The sequence below is a fragment of the Carassius auratus genome, chromosome 39 (genome assembly GCF_003368295.1).
Source record: "Carassius auratus strain Wakin chromosome 39, ASM336829v1, whole genome shotgun sequence".
Lineage (NCBI taxonomy): Eukaryota > Metazoa > Chordata > Actinopteri > Cypriniformes > Cyprinidae > Carassius > Carassius auratus.
In genome coordinates this window covers 3,127,848-3,149,049 of record NC_039281.1, presented here as the reverse complement: position 1 = coordinate 3,149,049, position 21,202 = coordinate 3,127,848, and the positions used below count along the sequence as shown (strand labels likewise).

Genomic DNA, 21,202 nt, shown 5'->3' with positions numbered 1-21,202 from the left:
AGACCGTTGTTGACATGGGGTAAAATTACAGAGCTTAAATTAGTGAGGACAGCAGCTCAATTTATTCAGAAGAATGTGATGAGGAATATGTGAGTTGCAATTGAATCTCCTTTGATTCATTCACTCTCTCTGTTTTCATTAATCAGTTGAGACATTAAAGAGATGTCCTTTCCTATGAGTAATTTCAAGTATTTTTGACAAATATTTGCAATTGCATGCACATGTCTGCCTTTGCACGAGTCGTGCTTATTTCTTTTCTCTTATCATGAGCGTGTGTGCGTTTATCACGTGCATGTGAATGCTTGTGGAGTCGGCTATGTGTGTGTGTGTGTGAGAGAGAGAGAGAGAGAGAGAGAGAGAGAGTGCATTTGCCTGAGGAGACAGTGTTATGCAAGAGATCTCTGCTGCATACTGCACTTCAATAATGCACCCATAAAGGCACACACACACTCATACTGTACACACACATACAATAACAAATCATATACAAAGCAGATTAGATTCTTAGTAAAACTCATTGTAGATCTTGTCCTGACAAACTGTGCCAAAAAAAGTCATCATGTTCTTATCAGCAGAAAAAATAATAATAAATGAAATCTCTCTGATATCTCAAACGTTTTTCTTAGACTAGATTGCGATTTAAATGCAGGCTCCCATGCTTCTCAGTTTCTCCTGAGTAAAAAGTCCCTAAATATCTCTTTTAGGGTTGTAGAAGTGATCTTCAGCTCTTTTCAGAATATGCTCATGTTTGACCATAATCATACTCAGATGCCAACACAGAGAAAGTTGATCCTTATAGGTTGCTCTTTCATATCTCATGAGACTTAATGTGTCTTTGAGGATTTTAAGAGAAAAGAGTTCATAATGAAGTCATCTTGATTTAGGTTTCTTCTGACGCTCTAGAGTCTCATGTCTAAAGTCTCATGAGAGATGACTAGGGTTTCAGTAGAACATTAGAGACATCAAAGAGATTTACCTTCCTATAAGTATTGTTTGTGAGTATTATGAGTATTTATCTTTTTGAAAACTATTTGAAAATGGAAGCACAAAATAATTTTCTTCAGATTCTCGTGACACTCTTTCTGAAGCGTGTAAGTCATCATCAGCAGGGAAAGAAAATCATAGTGATGTTCTCTTTGACATTAGATATAGAGGAGATCTCAACAGTGTCTCTATTTGACCAGAACTATTCTCAGATGCCAACTCGGAGAAACATTTAATTGCCCACATGTTGCTCTTCCATCGCTCATGTGACTTCATCAGTCTTGGAGGAATTTTGTGCAAACTGTTTGAGTTTGTATTGAAATCTTGACTCATGGAGACACATAATGAGAAATATCTGAGAAGCAGCAGACAAAACACTCCATTTGCTCTCTGTTTATTTAATCAAGAAACAACTGAGACATTAAAGAGATTTTTTTTTTTGGATGTGGAGAAGGGTTAGCATGTGGGCTGCTATGACTCAGTGTGTGTGTGTGTGATGCGCTTCTCTGGTGGCATGCCAACCTCTGGCTGCTGTTGCCCGGTAACACTTTGCCACACTTTTGTTCTCATTTCACCTTTTTACAGACTTTTTGTCTTTTTCTCTATATCTGTTTTTCCCCTTTCATCATAATTTCCAGCTAGTTATCTAATGATAATGATGGAAATTGTAATAAACCAGTATCACTGTTGTTTTATTGGGATTACTTGCCTGTCCTATCCTTTTCCCTCTTTGTAATCGATAAACTCTTGTATAAATATTGGAGTATGCTTTAAAAGAACATACTATTTCAGTCTTTCTATCTCAATTTCTTTCTCATTCACCATTTTCTGATTGAAAATAGTAAATTCTACACCATTTTTGTCAGTCTATAAGTAATCTGTTTAGACATTTTGGTCAGTGTGTGTTTTACTGTGTAATCGGTACTTTAACATTAACCGCTATGCATGACTAATAAATATGTTGGCCCACCCTCAAGTCTTTATAATATTTTGGTCTTTAGATATGATTCGATCCTTCCTTCAAGTGTAATTGAATGGGATTTTTTACCTGTTGTGTTCTGTTTGTGTATTACAACCATTAGTAGAATATTATTTATCAATATTACTTTTGTAGATTGTGTTGGTGGATATCCCTGAGTTGTCTATCATCTAAATAGTGCAGTCAGTCTGGTTTCTCATCCTCATGTTCCTCACAAAGTCATCTGGAGGTGTTTCATTGAGTATGTCTAATGCATTGTGGCCTGAACGCTAGCTGTATTCAGGAACAGAGTTCGCTCAGCATTCTGGATGTGTAACTACAATGGAAGTTTTTTTTGTAATCTTGTTCCCTTTTGGTTTTCTACACCATGTTTCTCAGTTCTTTTCTGTGTCCTTCTCTCTGCAGCGGTGCCGTTTCCGCTGAGCCACAGGTTAACCATGCGAGAGGTGTTCGACTGTGAGGGGAAACCGCGTGTGGACCTGCTGAAGGCTCACCTCACTAAAGAGGGTCGCGTGGAGGAGCCTGTCGCCCTGCGGATCATCAACGAGGGGGCCGCCATCCTCCGCCAGGAGAAGACCATGCTGGACATAGAGGCCCCTGTCACAGGTTACTGATACAGATATATGTGACAAGAAAACAGGGCATGATATGTAGACAAAACAGAAACAGTTATTAATACGTTCATTGTTATACGATATGTTCATTGAAGGTTGTTTTCTTCTCTAGAGGAACCAATTTTGGTCAAAAGTTTGTTCTTTTATGCTCATCAAGTCTGCATTTATTTAATTAAAAACAAGGTAAAAACAGTAATATTATTACAATAAGTATTTCAGCAGCAATACTACAGTTGTCAGCGTCGCATGATCCTTCAGAAAACTATTATCTGAGCCTAATATGCTGATTTGCTGCTCAATTATTATTGGGGCTTAATTATGAAACAAATAATGGCTGGATGGTCAAGATGGTCATTAGCTGGTCTACCAGCTGCCATGCAAAACACAACAGATGGTCTACCAGCTTGTACCAGCTATTAACCAGGTTAGCTATCTTCCACAGCACATCTTAATCGGGGTTAGAGTATCCTAACTGAGATGTAAGTGACATAATTGGAACACTACATAGGCAGCATCTCAATGCATCACACAAGTAGCTCTCCACACATGGGACTCAACTCATAATTGATTCCAGTATGCTTTGAGTTTGATGTTAGCATGTTGCTAAGTTTGCAACTTGATACTCTAATTGCAATAAAAAAATACAGCATACATAAATACAGGGTGTAATAGTACATTTTATTTATTCTTCTTAAAGTTTATGTAAATTGCCAGTTCATGCCATCTTTTATTTATTGTTTACTCTGAGATTAATACAATGTATTACAATCTACTGATTTGATAATCCCAAAATGCATTGTGAAAATTTGGCAGAGATGTGTAAAATGTAATGTTGTAAAATATACAACATAATATACACATATTTATTCAAAACGAAAAATATTAATATCTAATAGAATTGCAGTATTTAATGTAATGGGTTGGTACTAATTTAAGATATAAATACTCTTATTCAAAAATGACAGAGTATACATTTATAATGTTACAAAATATTTTTTTAATGTTCTTTTGGACATCCTATTCATTAAAGAATCTGTTTTCAACATTGATAATAAGAAGTGTTTCTTGAGCAGAAAATTAGGATATAACAGTGATTTCTGAAGGATCATGTGACACTGAAGACTGGAGTAATGATGCTGAAAATTCAGCTTTGCATCAAAGAAATATAAATTACATTTTAAACTACATCAAAATATAATACATATACTTTTAAGTTATAATAATAATTAACAATACCATAATACTCTTTATATTTTATTATTGATTAAATAAATGCAGCCCTGGGAAACATAAGAGAAAATAAACATCTCAACCCCAAACTTTCGAACAGTATGATAACCAAAATGTAATACCGGTGAATATTTACCTTTACATACATACATCATTTTGAACAAAATGAATTATTATAGTCACGTTCATTTGTGATTTAATTTCATCATGTATCAGATGATAAAAAGATACATACGGTACACAAATATATAAGCAGACTACAATATGAACATGTATCTCTAAGTTTAAGATATGCATGCTCATGTACTAACACAATTACACTACATACTGATTGATTTTATAACAGAAAGAGGTTATCACTCTTGCACTAATAATGTAGAAGCTTTTGAAACTACAGGTTGAAAAGACGTTGGGGAATACATGGCATTGTTAGGAGAGGTCAGATAATGAATTGCACCTTGTGACCTTAATTTCCCATGAGTCAAAGTGAGGTTCAGCACAGGCAGCAGGTCTGACACAGGACGAAGATGTTGCTCATCAGCTATGAAAATGCTGTCATTTAAGAAGCAGAGAAGCTGAACACGAGGACCTTTTCCAGTTCTCGCTGGCCTCACATCTGAGACTGAACCTCTATCTCTCTCCCAGCATGCATTTCTGAACCCTCGTCATTTGCTGGCCTGGTGAATTTCACACACAGGAGTCATTAAACATTAATGGCTCGCTGGGTAACTGGTTTAATTCCCTGGAACCCATTACAGAGAGAGATGGTTAGCTTTGTGTGCTTTCAATCATCCAGACCTCGTGGCCTTTAACCCTTTGACCTCCCACTGGGAACACACACTCACATGTGAACAGCTCCAATTAGAAATCTGCATTAGATATAAAACAACACTCACCTTCTCTTCAGTCTCTTTCTCAATCTTTTTTTCAGATACACACACACGTTTCAGTCAAAATAACAGAACTTTGTATATCAGATAATAAATGCAAGAGCCATTCTGATTTTCTAATCTTGCTAGCTACTAATAGGATCTACTAAAAATTATGTAAATTATAAAAATTTAAAAAACACACTTTGTTTATATATGTTTGTGACGGACAATAAATGCAAGTTCTTATTTTGTGACTTTTAACTCATAGAAAGATGACTTAAAAAAACTTTAAGTTGAAACATAAGATGAAAGTTTTAATATACGCCTTTGATTTTCACTGATAATTAACTAGTATGCCAGTGACATCACTGATATATTTGCATACTGAATATTTCTTTTACATCAGGTTTATTAAATTTAAAACTGAACTATAGTTAGGAGGTCTCAATTAACCCTTTTATCTTTCTGTGTTTGCTTACAACTCCTCAAAATGTCATTCTGCTAAAAACTTCCCACCATTCTAACTCTGTTGGTTTACTGTTTCGCAAGCTCTACTGTTTCCTTCAGCTAGTCCCAGTTTTTATTATTTTTTGTACTGTTGCAGTGTGCGGGGATATTCACGGGCAGTTCTTCGACCTGATGAAGCTATTTGAGGTTGGCGGGTCTCCTGCGACAACGAGGTACCTGTTTCTAGGGGACTATGTGGACCGAGGGTACTTCAGTATTGAGGTGAGTATGTCCTAAGGTTTTTTTCCACCCTCCTTAGGGACACGAGTTTGTAGTACACACCACCTTTGCCTAAATATCTTGATGTGGTCTGTGAAAGTATCTCTCATTCTGTCTATTTTCTGTCCTTCAGTGTGTCCTTTACCTCTGGTCGCTGAAAAGCCTCTACCCAAAGACGCTGTTTCTGCTGCGGGGAAACCATGAATGTAGACATTTGACTGAATATTTCACTTTCAAACAAGAATGTGAGTACCGACACGAGGAAAACTCTTTGTCTTTTCAGTAATGGTGTCTCTACACTTACACTGAAGGTGTGAAACTATCCATTTCTTATAAAAACAACCGTTCACCTCACCTCTCCTCCGATGGAGGTCTTTTTCTGGAGCAGTCTCTTGTCAGACAGAAAGAGAGATGCAGCGAGAGAAAGAGGGAGTATGATTAGCAGAAAATTAATTTGCCTGTTAATGTTAGGCCCAGGGAGCCTGTGAGTGTGATTTCCCTGATGAGGGGAGTGAGGAGGAGTGGGTGCCCTCCTTTACCATCTGCAGACTGACAGAGCACACACACACACACACACACACACACACACACACACACACACTAATACACTTAAACTTATATACTAAATGTTTACAGTGCTATCTAAATTGGAACTCACCATACACCTAAATTGAGTTTAAAAATAAAGGTAAATAATAATAATAATAAAGTAAATCATTTTAAATAATTACTCAAAAAGAAAAAAAATCTCTTTATTCTCTCTCTCTCTCTCTCTCTCTCTCTCTCTCTCTCTCTCTCTCTCTCTATATATATATATATATATATATATATTTACATGAATGCATATATACATAAGCTCCAATGTTAAATATATTAAATAAATATAATAATTAAAAAAATTCTAATTAATTAAACATTGTAATGAGCTCTAATGTAATTTAAGTAATTTAATTTTTAATAAAACTATAGTACTAATAGTCTAAATATGTATATACTTAAGATAAGCATTTAAAAAAATTGGTCAATTATAACTAATACTGAACTACTTTTTTGCATTTCGAATAAAACGAAGCAGCATTGTTTACATTTTCACATTTACATGTACACAGTGCACATTTGTATTCTTACACTGCTACACTACAGCATAGTGGGATTTGTACATATTGATTGATCTAATGTCATTAGAGACAGTATTTGTGTGTGAATAGAGGGAAGACGGAGGGAGAGATGGAGAGATAATGAAGAGGGATGCAGTGATGTGGCTGAACAGATTGGTAGATTTGGAGCAGTGAGATTGACACAGCAGACTGTCTCACACACACACATCTCTCATTTAGTGTCCTCTGAAAGTGTAATTGAATGAAGCGGCTTAATGTACAAATTAGATTCACACAGAGAAAATAAACCCTTCAGAAGAAGCTCACTTAATTTCTGAGCTCTGGAGTGACGTTACTTCATACTCTTCTTCTCATTTGTATCTCTCCTGCGCTCTCTTTGTTTGTCTGTCACTCTCTGTCCCTCGGGTGAAATCAGATGCAGGTGTGTGATCTCCGTCTCTCTTTCTTTCAGGTAAAATCAAGTACTCGGAGCAGGTGTACGACGCGTGCATGGATGCATTCGACTGTCTGCCTCTGGCTGCTCTGATGAATCAGCAGTTTTTGTGTGTTCATGGTGGCCTGTCTCCAGAGATACACACGTTAGACGACATTAAGAGGGTGAGGAGTGTATATGAACATGTCATGGTTTCCAGAAAAATGTTAAGCAGCACAACTTTTCAGTGTTGATAATAAAAACAAATGTTTGTTGAGCAGCAAATCAGCATACTAAAATGATTTCTGAAAGATCATGTGACACTGAAGACTGGAGTAATGATGCTTAAATGATGCTTGCATCACAGGAATAAATGACATTTCAAATAAAACCATAATGTATTGTAAATGTAATAATATTTCACAGTATTATTGTCTTTACTGTATTCTTGATAAATGCAGCCGTGGTGAGCATAAGAGACAATCGTACCCACCCCAAACTTCTGAACAGTAAATCCAGTTCTTGTTCCCCAGACAGACCTTATCAAGCAATCCTGGACAATTTGTAATGTTTAATGACTTAAGACTCAGCTCTAACAACAGATGTTTGACAGATCTTCTCTAATCTCCCATTATGCTTTTGGTGCATTTTTGCATTTTCTTTAGCGATGCACAAACACAGCACAACAAACCACACCGTTTTTTTATTTTTTTATTTTTATTATTAAGTCTTTTTCTGGCAGTTTCAATTTATTGTGCTTTATTTAAATTACAAAATAAAAAAATGCAAAAAAATAAATAAAGGCAAAATAATTATGCAAATGGTATAAAAACAATTATTAACATATTAACATTTACATAAATATAAAATAATAATTATATAAAGAAATTGTTAAATATGAATAATGTCATTCATTTATTAATATAATATCATATTTAGTAATATTTATTTATATTGATGTTGACTAGGCAGACGACTCACTCTCTCTCTCTATGACTCTCAGCTGGACAGGTTCAAGGAACCGCCAGCGTTTGGCCCCATGTGTGATCTGCTGTGGTCCGACCCGCTGGAGGACTTCGGCAATGAAAAGAGTCAAGATTACTTCAGCCACAACAGTGTCCGCGGATGCTCCTACTTCTACAGGTGAACCACACAACCTCCTTTAGTATGTCCTAGACATCAAATCGAGACTCTCCTGCTTCCCACATGTTTCCCCACAGAGACCTCGACAATGACCTTTGATTTCATACTTAAATCAGAGCACAGTCGATATGTCCACAATCATTTCTTCCAACACTGAATGATCTGAACTGCTAGTATCCACATTTATTTTACAAGCGCTGTACTCTTTATTGTATGTCAACATTTTAGTCATTTATGTATTTTTCAATTTCCCATAGTGTGTTTTTTTAGAGAGACATCTTAATTTAATAAAGTCTTCTGTGCTGTGAACGAGCAACCACTGAGCAAGTCGATGTTCCTCAGGGACGTTGGTGCACTGAAATAAAGGTGTAGATGAAAGTCCAGCGCCTGAAGTGCTGCAGGAGTTTAAGTGGAATTGTAAAGCAGTCCGAACAGTGACCAGCCTCAGCTCAACACAGAATCCCCACAATCCCACGGGAATCTGCGCTCTGCCGTTACCATGGCAACTGGCTACTACTGCCAGATCCGCTGAGATATGAAGATACAGAGATATAGTGAGAGCCTGAGAGAAAGACTGAAATGATGGAGCAGAAAACGAAGAGAAGATAGAAAACAGGACTGAGCGATTAATCACAGTGAAACTGAAATCGTGATATGGCTTAGTGTGATTATCAAATCACGAAGGCTCAGACTGAATTAAATAAATAGTGAAGCATTTTGTAATGAGAAGCATTTTTAAACCTGTAGCCAACAAAGGAGAAGCAGTTTTCCACCAAAATGAGCACACAATGGATTTAACGTTTTAAACTATAGAAATGAATACGAAAATAATAGTATATTATATGTATATATTATAACATATAATATAATTTTTCTGTTGCACTGTAAAGTTAAATAATAAGAATTTAGAAATTCTTATGTATTATTTTATTTCTATTGAATAATAATTAATAATAATCTAAAAAATTATAAATAAAATACTGTTAAATATAAAATAAGAAAAAAAAAAAGAAATACATAAGAATTTATAGATTATTATTATTTACATGTATTATTACATTGTTATTTATTAAATATAAATTTATAGAAAATTGATTTTCGATAAATTCATATTTAATAAATAACAATGTAATAATAATAAATTATTATGACTATTATTATTATTATTTTGTAGTCATTGATACATTAATATTTTGGCAAAATTGTGCAGGCCCACAATGAATCCAAGCAAACCTGCATGCATGCATGAATGAATTAATGAATGAATAGCATTTAAACTGTTTTTGTTTTGAAGAAAATCACTATTAGATTCAAGCCTATGGGGAAATATATAGGAAGAGGAGAAAGAAAGAGAGAGAAAAGGGATAGTTAATTCGAAGCTAATTTATTTACAACACCGCTAACGTTGCGTAGCCTGTGAATGAGAGCCCCGGGTGTGAATGTTATCACCCACAATCCTCACTTCTTATGAAACCTGCTGAAATCATTGAAACACAGTGGATGATCGTCGTGTCTGTGTGATATTTTCAATATTCCAGTATAAAAAATAATAGACAAAGACTGCTAAATTAAAGCAAGGAATAACATGCATGTCTAATCTTCAACATGCATCATACAACACTTAGTATGTGTCCTCATTTCTTTACTAGTATCACATTTAGGCACTATATAAATAAAACATATTATTATTATTATTATTATATTAAGACCCTGATTTTTACTGTAAACTGCACATTTACATCACTGCTACCCCCTGGTGGCTGACAGCAGTAAGACAATAATAAAAACATTAGCGATGTGTTGAACTCCACTATCAGAGATATCTGAACGACTGTATGATCAAATTAAATCTGATGAACTAAGAATGTTTCAATGGTTATTTTAGATATAAATCACAAGTGCTAACTGGATTAATAACAATAACACACGAACATCCTGTAGGGGAAAAAAAACAGTCTATGGTGGTTTACCGATCATCACTTCTGGTGGTTTAGCTGGTTTTAGATGGTCTCTGAGCCTGGTTAAATAGGTATGTAGCTAGTTAGCTTTCAGGAAACCGTTAAAGACAGACCAGGTTAGCTGAGGTGTTTAGTCAAATGACTTGTTACATCAGTGAAGAACTGTAAAGAGTGTTTATCATGCCTCATTAATGTGCTCCGTTTTATCATTTTATACAGCTATCCTGCGGTGTGTGAGTTTTTACAGACCAACAACTTACTGTCTGTCATCAGGGCACATGAGGCGCAGGACGCGGGGTAAGAAAATAACACCAACACCACCTTTCACCTCGCGACTCTTTCTATATGTCTGCTTTTCACTACTTCTTCACCTCCTACAGACATAGAAACCAGATGAAACACCCTTACAAACACACACACACACACACACAAAACAATATTTATACATTGACAGGCCGGTGAAGTTTGTGTTGATGGATGATCAGTGTGCAAATACAGCCATAATCCAAATACATTACAGTACACCTTCACCTATTCACCTCTGCCCAGGCCCACTTATCTGCCAGAGTGGCTTTAAATGTGCAAAGGTACTCTACAGTACTCAACAATAGTAAACTATATCTTACAGCCAGCTAAACAACAGTCAGTAATGCACTACAACAACCTACAATACTCAGTACAACAGCAGACAGCATGTTAGAGTACATTACAATACATTAGTTCATTTTACAGTAACATTATGCATTATAATGTTCTTTAATAATATTTTGCGTTGTGTTGCATGCCTTTGCACATTAAAGGCCTATTTCACTATTTCAAATTAAACAGTGAATAATGGCCTGCAAATAATCATAATTATGATCTGAAACTCGATCTCGCTTTGAGAAACTGTAGTTTTTTTAGGGCTTTAAACAGTGTCCACCACAAGTAAGTACTTATTATTAATGTTTAGCAAAATCTGAGGAAGAAGATTATTATTCCCTCACTTATTCCCAGTGTGATTCTAATTAAGTCTCTGATTGTCATACTGAAATGATCTTTGTTTTCTTGCTCTCTCAGTTACCGTATGTACAGGAAGAGTCAGACTACAGGTTTTCCTTCTCTCATCACCATCTTTTCTGCCCCAAACTACCTGGACGTTTACAACAACAAAGGTCTGAATTCAGGTTTCCTCTCTGCCACATGGTCACCTACAAGCACATGCCAACACACATGGTGTTTATAATTGTATGATCCGGTGAATCTCAGAATAAAAGTAGTTCTATCTTAAGGAAAACAAATTAAATTTTCTATTATTTTAATGTGGCTCTTAAACTCTATTGTAGATCAGCATTTATTATTCATATACAGCATATTAACTTCCTGATTGTCCTGAAAAGGCTTAATTTTCTTTGTACAAAATCTTTGTCTGAAATATGAAATGTGACCCAGGCATGTCGTTAATAGGTCTTTCCTACACAAAACTGTTAGAATTGTAAGATTTACAAACACTCAAGTATGTCAGAGGCCATTGCATGTCATGCAAAGTTACAGGGCTTTGTGTTATTTATGTTTCTATAAATATGATTGTTTTGTGTGAATGCTTTAATGCCATTCTGCAGCGGCCGTGCTTAAATACGAGAACAACGTAATGAACATACGACAGTTCAACTGCTCTCCACATCCGTACTGGCTGCCCAACTTCATGGACGTCTTCACCTGGTCTCTTCCGTTCGTTGGGGAGAAAGGTGGGAAACTAGAGGAACCATGTTGTACAATGTTGCTAAACAGCTTGAGACATCATCGTTCTGACTTGAGATAGCCAGTCTGTGCAATTGCACAAATTGTGTTTTGTTCATTCTGGGTGTCTGTGTGAAGAAAGTGGATGCACTGTTCTGCTGACTTGTTAAAACAAAGATGGAATAGCTCCATCTATTCGGTCTCAACAAGTCAAACTAGAATCAGGCAAATGAGCCATCCAAAAGTGTTTCATCTGATAGATATGTTGTTGTTGTGATTATAATTGTTCAAGATTATCATGGTTTATGCTAAATGTCAAGAGATCAATCGTTTTTACATTTTACTCCTCTACAGTGACAGAAATGTTGGTGAATGTCCTCAGTATCTGCTCTGATGATGAGCTTATGAACGACGAAGATGAGATCTTTGATGGTGAGGACTGCATATTCCTTTTAAGCTTATCATCTAATGTTTTCAGAAACGCACAGGTCTAGACTTTAGATGATTTTTAATGATTACACCTAGTTTTTAAAAGTCAAATATGACCAAATGACAAATAAATAAACCTGTTGCCTAATTTTTGGCATTCTCTAATTAACAACTGTGGATACTTTAATAAATTATTTAGCAACTGAACAGTTAACATTAAAGTACAGTAGCTTTAAAGATAACAATTAGGCATATGTGATATGTAGAGAACCATTGTTTCTTTTTAAAATCTTGTTATGCAGAATATTCAGCTCCTTTGTGTTGTTCATGAAATACACGTTTTTTTTCCTGGTTCCTCTCAGCTAACGCTGCGGCTGCCCGTAAAGAGGTTATCAGAAACAAGATCCGCGCCATCGGCAAAATGGCCAAAATGTTCTCAGTCCTGCGGTGAGTCCGGGAGGGGTTGGGAACGCATGTTTGTGCTTCGGATAAAATATGAATAAATACTAATAGTGTATAAACAATACATTAAAAGTATAAAAGGCTTTATAGATATTTCTATAATTTTATTTTTATCAGTTAAATATAATTTTTGTAAGCTAGGTATTCTGGCATAAACCTTGGTTACCACCGTAAATTAAAATCAAGGGGAAATTATATTACATTATTATATGATTACATGATTAATTTATGGCTTAATGCCACTTTTAACCTCGTTTAACACTGATTCTAATTACACACCTAATCCAGTGCCAAATGTGTCCAATCACAAACTAAAAAATAGTTACATCATTAAATATTCATGTGTTGATTTGTAGAAACATCCATCTGTTGTGTTATTTGTACTACATTTCAGAAGACAAACGAACAAGCAGTTATTAAAACAGGTTGTGTGCTGTGCTTGTCATCAACCTCATAATTAATATTAACCTCATAAAATGAATAATAACCTCAAATAAGAAGGGTTTACAAATGTACAGTATGAAATCTCAAAGCCTGATAAAGTAAAGTAGTGTAAAATAAGATAACCCGGGTTTAAAAAATGACCATGGGTCAACAATTATTTAGTATTATTTTATAACATTACAGTTTTTATTTAATTAATTTTTACATTGGCAATATTCGTTTTAATTGAATTCTTAGTCCTTTTTGTGTGCATTTGTCATTTTTATTAGCTTTTTAGTTTAAATTATTTCTATTTAGCTTTATTTTTGTTTTATCTTTAGTACTTATTGTCAAGATTTTCATCTAGTAAGGATTTCAGCTTCATTTTGATGAACAGAATCGATTTTTAAAAGTTTTCTTTAACATAAACAACACTGAGTGTGACGAGAACACTGTCGAGTTTGTGTGGTGTATATGAGTGTTAGTGGCAGTTGTTGGTTGTATTTTGACAGAGAGGAGAGTGAGAATGTGTTAACCCTGAAAGGTCTGACCCCCACCGGCATGCTGCCGAGCGGCGTACTGTCTGGAGGAAAACAGACCTTGCAGAGCGGTGAGTTACAAAAGCAGACATCGCTCTTTCTCTCTCTCCCATCACAGACTCTTTTCTCTTTCAAGGTCAATGAGACAATGCCTTACAAACTCATGGACATGTTTGCTAACCCCTCTCTTTTTATCTAACACTTTCGCTCATTCTCTTCACTACTTAAACCATCAGAAATGTGCACACACATACAGGGACACTAGCTGGCTAACGCTAACTGCTAACTGCCCGCGGCAGCTACTTGGCAGCTTGTGCTGCATGCATGACTGTCACAATAAACTCCCCCATCCATCCTCCCTCTCTCCCTCTCTCCTTCTCTACGTCTGTCTTTCTGTGCCTCCTCAGCTACCATCGAGGCCATTGAAGCCGTCGAGACGGTTGAGGATGGAGAAGGTAAACTGGCCGGCCTCTATCTCTCTCTGTGCTGCTCAGAGGTTTCATAGAGACCGCCGTAACACGCTAGCTAGCTAGACAGCGCAGCCTAGCTAACTGAGCACGTGGGGTGCTATGACTGCTCAAGGGTTGTGTTTTCTCACTGTCACACACACATGTATCTATACATCTAAATGGGTACATACACTACATTCAAAAGTTTAGGGTCAGTAAGATATTTTTAAAGAATTTAATACACTTATTGAGCAAGGTATTAAAATTGAAGTCAAAAAGAAAATGTTTATAATGTTACAGAGGATTTCTATTTTAGATAAATATTGTTTGTTTATTCATTAAAGAATCCTGAAAAATAAATATAAATGTGAAGCTGCACAACTGTTTTCAACACTGATAATAATATTTCGTAATCATTATTATAATGATTTTTGAAGAATCATGTGATGCTGAGGACTGGAGTAATGATGCTGAAAATTCATCTTTGCATCACAGGAATTAATTACTTTTTAAAAATATATTAAAATAGATAACACTTATTTTAAATTGTGATAATATTTCAAAATTTTACTGTATCTTTTACCTAATAAATTCAGCCTTGGTGAGCAAAAGAGACTTCTTTCACAAACATTAAACATAAGCTTGTATTGATTTTAAGCTATTTTAATGAGAAAAAAAAAAACAAAAAAATTTAAGTATGTTAACTTTATTTAATAATCTTATTTAATTAATTATTTTTTATTTTTTATTTTGAGTATGTTCCTAATGGAGGTTTTGACAGATTTAGTTTTCAGACACAATTTGTTTTCTCTGAGGTAAATTTGCGTTTCACAGACTTACGTTTTCTCCATTTTACTCAGTATAATGTGAGACATTGTATAATTTTATTGTATGATTTTAATGAATTCCTTCCCGTTATAACAGTACACATAATGTCAAAATCATATTCCCACTAAAAGAAACGATGTAAACCAGCCTGGATTGTTTTTCTGGTCTCTCATGCTGGCCATGCCAGTCTGCTTTGCTAGTTTTAGGGGGTTTTGGGCACTTATGAGGCTGGGAGAGCTAGACCTCCTTAAACCAGCCAAAACCAGCATAGTTTAAGCAGTTTTTTGCATTGTATACATCGTAACGCACATCCAGCCAACAGACAATTTCATTATAGTAAAAACTAGTTTAAATCAGTATATGAAATTAAAAAATGTCCTTTGTTGATAATTGCTGTTTAGAAAGCTAATCCGGTCCAAGCCAAGAGTGTTAGAATAGACACACACACACACACACACACACCTGTGTCTTCCTGCTTATGCAAATGCTGGTCTCTGCTCTGCTGTTCTCCACCCTTTTTCCAAAGGCACACATTCTTATGTACCTAATCATCAAGGTTACAGAATGACTCAGCAGACAGCAAGAATCTGGGCCATGGGCAGGTGAGGGCGCGTGCCCCTGCCTCTCACTAATGACCCAGTATTCTTACAGCACCCCACCCCAAATGCTGATCACCCCAGTGCCGCTATTTGCGCACTCACTCTGGGTTTGGTCTATCATGACCATGTGATCTGCAGGGATCATGTGACCTCTCTGTGACAGGGTTTGTTTTTTAGACTCATTCTAAACGGTTTTTGCTTATATCTGGTAAACAATGAATTAAAAGTCAATGACGATTCTGGATGTTAGAGGAACACTCCACTTTTTCGATCTCTGGTCTGCTGGTAGCACTTTTAGCTTAGCTTAGCATAGATAATTAAATCTGAATAGACCAGACTTGACTCTTCTGTAATTAAATTGTTTACTAAGGTCGACAGAAAATGAAAAGTTGCCATTTTCTAGGGCGATATGGCTAGGAACTATACTCTCATTCCGGCGTAATAATCAAGGAACTTTGCTGCCGTACCATGGGTGCAGCAGCGCAGTGATATAACGCAATGCCTGAAAACAGCCCCCAGCAACTCTGCAACTACACAAACTAGCTGGCGACTACTTTCAGGTGTTGCGTAATATCACTGCGCCTGCTGCACCCATGGTACGACAGCAAAGTTCCTTGATTTTGTCATTTTTGAGCGAAATGATAACAGTCTAATCAAATTCAGTGATCTATACTAAGCTCAGCTAAAACTGCTCCCTCCAGACCTGGAGATTGGCTGAATGGATTCGAAAACGATAAAACTCAACTGTTTAATCTAGGGGAGTTGGAAAATTTCAATTTTCAAAAAAGTGGATTTAAATGCCATTTAAAATCTCCGTAGTGAAATATGGCTTTTAATCAATAACATATTAACCTTGTGAGATTGACCTAAAGATCCAAGGTTGTGAAGCAATGAATGCTTCTAGTAAGTAATTCTTAAAGTCATGAAGTCGAGAACATTTATGTAAGAATTGTTTAATAAACATTTTACAGAGAAAGTAGTAAGGTAGTGAAATAAAGATACAAAGATAAAAACAAAGATAAAAATAAAAATTATTCAAATATATACTAAATGTTTCATGCTTTGGCAATACTTGTAATAAATACTTAATTTCTTAGTAGAAGATGTTAAGTACAAAGCATATTATTTTATTTTATTTTTTGAGAATATTCAAATGGTTCTCTGAATTAACTCATGTTTAGCATCATGATTTAGATCAGAGCAGGTTGGTTAGCTTCAAGGTTTATAGCTTCTTATCAAAGAATACCTATGGAGAAAATCAGTGGCAAAAATACTTTCACAACTCTTTTCTCAGCACACAGGATGAGGATCAGTTACATATTGGATCAGTTTCAGTGTATTTGAAAGCCAAAACTATCTCTGTCGTCGGAGAACAAATCCAAGAGAGGGTCTCACATCATCTCTGACTGTGATATGAAGCACTATGTTTCCATCAGAATGGATCAAAGTACATTAAAAACATTAAAATTTACATTACAAAAAGAAACTACTTTGGTGCTGGTGAAATGGGTTTGTTTTCTAATGGAAACATTGACTGTGCTATTGGTCCTTGTGAGGTTTTCCAGTTAAAGTGGGAGTGAAAGTGCTAAGATGTAACGTCCATTATCATCGCCACAGCTGTTCCCTTGTACACTGTATATTTTGTGTTTGACTGGTTGTGAAATATGTCCAGTTGTGAATTTGTGTGTATAATGTGACTATTATATAGCAGAGTGGATCATTGAGTGTTTGAAGAGATATCCGTGTATGAGTGAAATTTAAAATCATTCCAGGTCACATTTCACACTAGTAATCAAAAGAAAAAAAAGTTTGAGTAAAGAAAATATTAATATATAAAAACAAAATATTAAACAAATTGCATTGAGATATTATTCATTAATTTATGTTGTAATATTATGCCCCTGAAATGTCCAATATTGTAAAATAACGTATTTTATTATTTAAAAGTTCCAAAAAATTAATTAAAATGTAGAACAACAAATACCATGATGGTGTATAAATGCTTTAAATTAAATTAGTAAAAAAAGTATATATACTATAGTATATATATATGCACGCATATACTTAAAATAAATATTGTAATTTTTTCACATTACAGTAAACCGTTTGGGAGGCAAAATGTACAAAAAAAAAAAGTGTGTACATAAATACATACATTTATATATATATTTGTATATATTGTATTTTTAAACATTTTTCACATTGTAGTAATAATATTGGGAGGAAAAAAATGAACAAAGAAAAAATGCAAAATATGATTCTGACGTGAAATATGACCCAGACATATATATGTGTGTATCTCTTGATATTGTATATTATCATCATGTCAAGAGAACACTCTGTGTTTGTATCAAATGTGTAGAATAATACACTCATCTAACAGTATGTGATCATTTGTGTTATGTCTGCTTGTCTAGATAAGATTCTGCCCGTACGCAATTGTTGACAGCTCCTCTTTTCTCTCTCCTTTTTTCTCGTAGCCATCCGTGGCTTTTCTCCACAGCACAAGATCGCCAGTTTCGAGGAGGCGAAGGGTCTGGACCGCATAAACGAGCGAATGCCGCCTCGCCGAGACATGGTCAACAGCGTGGGGCTGTCAATTGGCAAGATGAACATGGCCGAATCCAACGGCACGGATGACAACAATATCCAGTGATTCATCTCCTCCTCCTCCTCCTCCTCCTCTTCCAGTCCCTCGCTCGCCCCTGCTTCTCCTCCCATAATGCAATTCTCCCCTCTCCCCTCATTTTCACTGCTACTGTCCATGTAGCAGATGGATTATGTGATATATTTAGACAGAACTCCCTGCTTGACGTTCAAGGGCCTCAACAACAAACATGAGAACGGGCCACGCGACGGAGTCCATGCGTGAAAGTTGCATGATGGGATATGTAGTTTTATGGATATGGGGCTATGTAATGGAAATACGAACACAGCGTGCATTTCCTGATCCTTGGTCCGAAGAGATGTTTATTTATGCGTGTTTGCACTTTGCGTGCGTGTCTGTGGGCGTGTGTGGGCGACATGTGATATATAATTAATATATGATGATGATGATGATAAGTAGGTTTTCACAAACGCTTTTTTTTTCTTGGCCTGCTGTGAAACATAAAACAAGGCTGACGCTCTATTTATTCGAAAGCGTCAGAGTGTACGTTTGCGTTGGTATGTGTGCAAGAAGCTTATAGCCGTTTACGTTCACACTTCTCTTGCAGTTTTATGTTTTGCTACTAGTAATCACTATATCTACTGAATAACTAATATTACACAGAATAATTTCACACAGGTTGTCACGATTAATCCAAAAATAACGGAGAGGCTTGGAGTCGCCGTGATGCCCCTCATGCTGTGTGCTCTCTGTGTTGTGTAAATCCGCCGTTGTCACGTGGTGCTGCGCGGTTGCTATGGCAGTCTGACACTTTCCCTCCTCCCCTGGTGCTCCGGAGCAGAGCGGGGGGGAGAAAGAAAGCGTTCAGTCAGCTGCGTATGTGCACATTTGTGCGAATGTATGCGAGAAACAGGAAGATGATTTGATCTGAGGGATTGCATCGGGGTGCCACGGGTGGTTTCAAACAGGTCCCTGTCCTGTGTTGGTGCACTAGACAGAACGGATTTCCAGCCACGCATAATTCATGGGAGATTATTTTGTACATAAATGGCATATATTTTTAAGGAATGTTTTGTTATTGCTTATTTCCATGTTATTTTATTTAGTATTGGAGCCATTTATTTATTTATCGTTTGTTTGTTCTTGGCTTTTTGTTTGTTCGTTTACATTGCTGTACAGTTAATTAAGCTCAGATGAGGTGTTAAACCTCTTGTGTTTCTTTTTCGATGTACAGAAGTTATCCAGTAGTGTGAAGGAACATATAATTCTGTGAAAAGACATCCAGGCTGCCAAAGCATGACTGCATGGTTATTTCAAATGTAAATCGAATATGGACACACCTTAACGTGTCTCACATTTTTAAGGAAAAGTATATTCTGATCATTATTCTAAACAATATTCTGGTCGCTTATGATTATTATGATTATTATTATTAAGAGTTCTACTGGTTTATTCCACATTGCCTCATCCTTGTTTCGGTTGCTCATTGTGCTTTACTTTATGACTAATGGAAAGGTTCATGAGTTATTTGTGATTCTATATCTTGTATTTTTCTCTGGAGCTTCATTCTGAGCATCATGATTTCCTGACCTACAGTATGGACAGTGTGAGCATGCCCTATGGGACAAATCTCTTTTTTTACTCTTGAATAAAATATGCATGGACCTTTTGGATTTCTCTGATTTATTCAACTTACACGATCAGTGTGTCACAATCATTAAACTCCAAATCAGCATGGACATCATCATCGCCTCCATAAAGCAAAAAATGTTCGACATATGCTGCATTAGTGGGTAAAAATCATGAAGATATGACCAGGACACACACACACACAACACATACACACTTATATATTCATTAGTAGTTAAATTACAAGAAATTTCTCAACTGAAGTGGTTTTCAGAAGTCTATATGTGTTGATCAATGAGGAGCTTGCGATGTTTAATAGGTAATCTTAACTTCTCTATTTTATCTTCCCAAGACGTTCCTGAAAGAAAGAGAGATTAATATTCACATTCTAGCATCACATATGAGACTGTTGTGATCAACAGGTGCCAATTTAGAATGATATTTCATGAATAAACTAGCCCTACATATTGTACAAACAAACTTTGTTTGGTTCTTGAATGAAACTGTAGTGATTTTGCACGTCCTGATTTTGCCAAGTCCAATGTGTTCCTAGGTCAACATATTTTGTTGACCCTGGAACAACATTTTACTCCAAAAATATATTCTTAACCATATCCCTACACCTAAACCTAACCTTAACCATGAGTAATCCCTAAAATCAGAGGAAATGATAGATGAATGACACTGATGCACAAGCACCAAACACTGATTTTAAGCGTAAACTTCACAAAATCTATAAACTGGTTCTTCAAATCTGATTGGTTAATCACAATGTTGTTCCAGGGTCAACAACGATGTTGTCCCAGGAACATGTCTCACTTGGTAAAATCAGGTTAGGCAGTGATTTTGAAAGAATCTGCTGAATGAATGATTCACTGATTCTTTTGTTTCTGAGCTGCGTTCATAGAATGAATGATTCAGTGACTCGTTCATAAGGACAGTGACTCACTAAATGGACAGCCGATTGTTTCTGAATATATCAATGTTTTTGAACGAATCAGTTGAACTACCCACTTCTTAGGGTAGTTGCTTATTTCGTCTACAATAATCGTTATGAAGGCATTCATTCAACTAATTAAGAGTCACTGAACGATCTGGAGCTGACTGTAAGGACTTGTTCTGATCATATCACATTACCAGTATCATGAATGAACTTATTTGATTAGTGACCTAAAGTGCAAATCATTGCTTTTTTCAGATATTTGCAGGTTTGAGTCCCAGTTTTTCAATTTGGTCTTAGAGTTATGGACCCCACTGTAATTCCTTTTAAATATGGACTTTTAATATGATTAATATTTTACATTGTTTTATATTTACATTTATTTTTTAAGGCATCATATATTTGTGTAGATATTATTTAGAGATTATTTGTAGTCTGCACCATTTGGAACCTACACAGAACTCCAAGCTTGTTTGGAGAAAGACTTGAATATATATTTTCATTACTGAAAGTGAAAGTGAGTGTGGCCAGACAAAGAAAT

General features: G+C 35.8%; 1 protein-coding gene across 3 annotated transcripts in view; it reads left to right on the top strand.

The window, feature by feature from the left end:
* The window catches only part of LOC113057688 (serine/threonine-protein phosphatase 2B catalytic subunit alpha isoform), a 36,655-nt gene extending 16,894 nt beyond the window's left edge, over positions 1-19,761 (top strand). For 2 of the 3 annotated variants that reach the window (XM_026225157.1, XM_026225158.1), the window contains exons 2-14: positions 2,369-2,569; positions 5,284-5,408; positions 5,539-5,650; positions 6,975-7,120; positions 7,939-8,078; positions 10,256-10,333; positions 11,096-11,190; positions 11,638-11,763; positions 12,110-12,187; positions 12,547-12,631; positions 13,582-13,679; positions 14,016-14,063; positions 17,965-19,761. In XM_026225157.1, coding sequence (XP_026080942.1) covers positions 2,369-2,569; positions 5,284-5,408; positions 5,539-5,650; positions 6,975-7,120; positions 7,939-8,078; positions 10,256-10,333; positions 11,096-11,190; positions 11,638-11,763; positions 12,110-12,187; positions 12,547-12,631; positions 13,582-13,679; positions 14,016-14,063; positions 17,965-18,140 — 1,508 coding nt within the window. In that variant the 3' untranslated portion in view covers positions 18,141-19,761. The remainder of the gene's footprint in view (positions 1-2,368; positions 2,570-5,283; positions 5,409-5,538; positions 5,651-6,974; positions 7,121-7,938; positions 8,079-10,255; positions 10,334-11,095; positions 11,191-11,637; positions 11,764-12,109; positions 12,188-12,546; positions 12,632-13,581; positions 13,680-14,015; positions 14,064-17,964) is intronic. The other variant, XM_026225159.1, reaches the window with a different exon arrangement.
* The last annotated feature ends 1,441 nt before the right edge of the window (positions 19,762-21,202 follow it).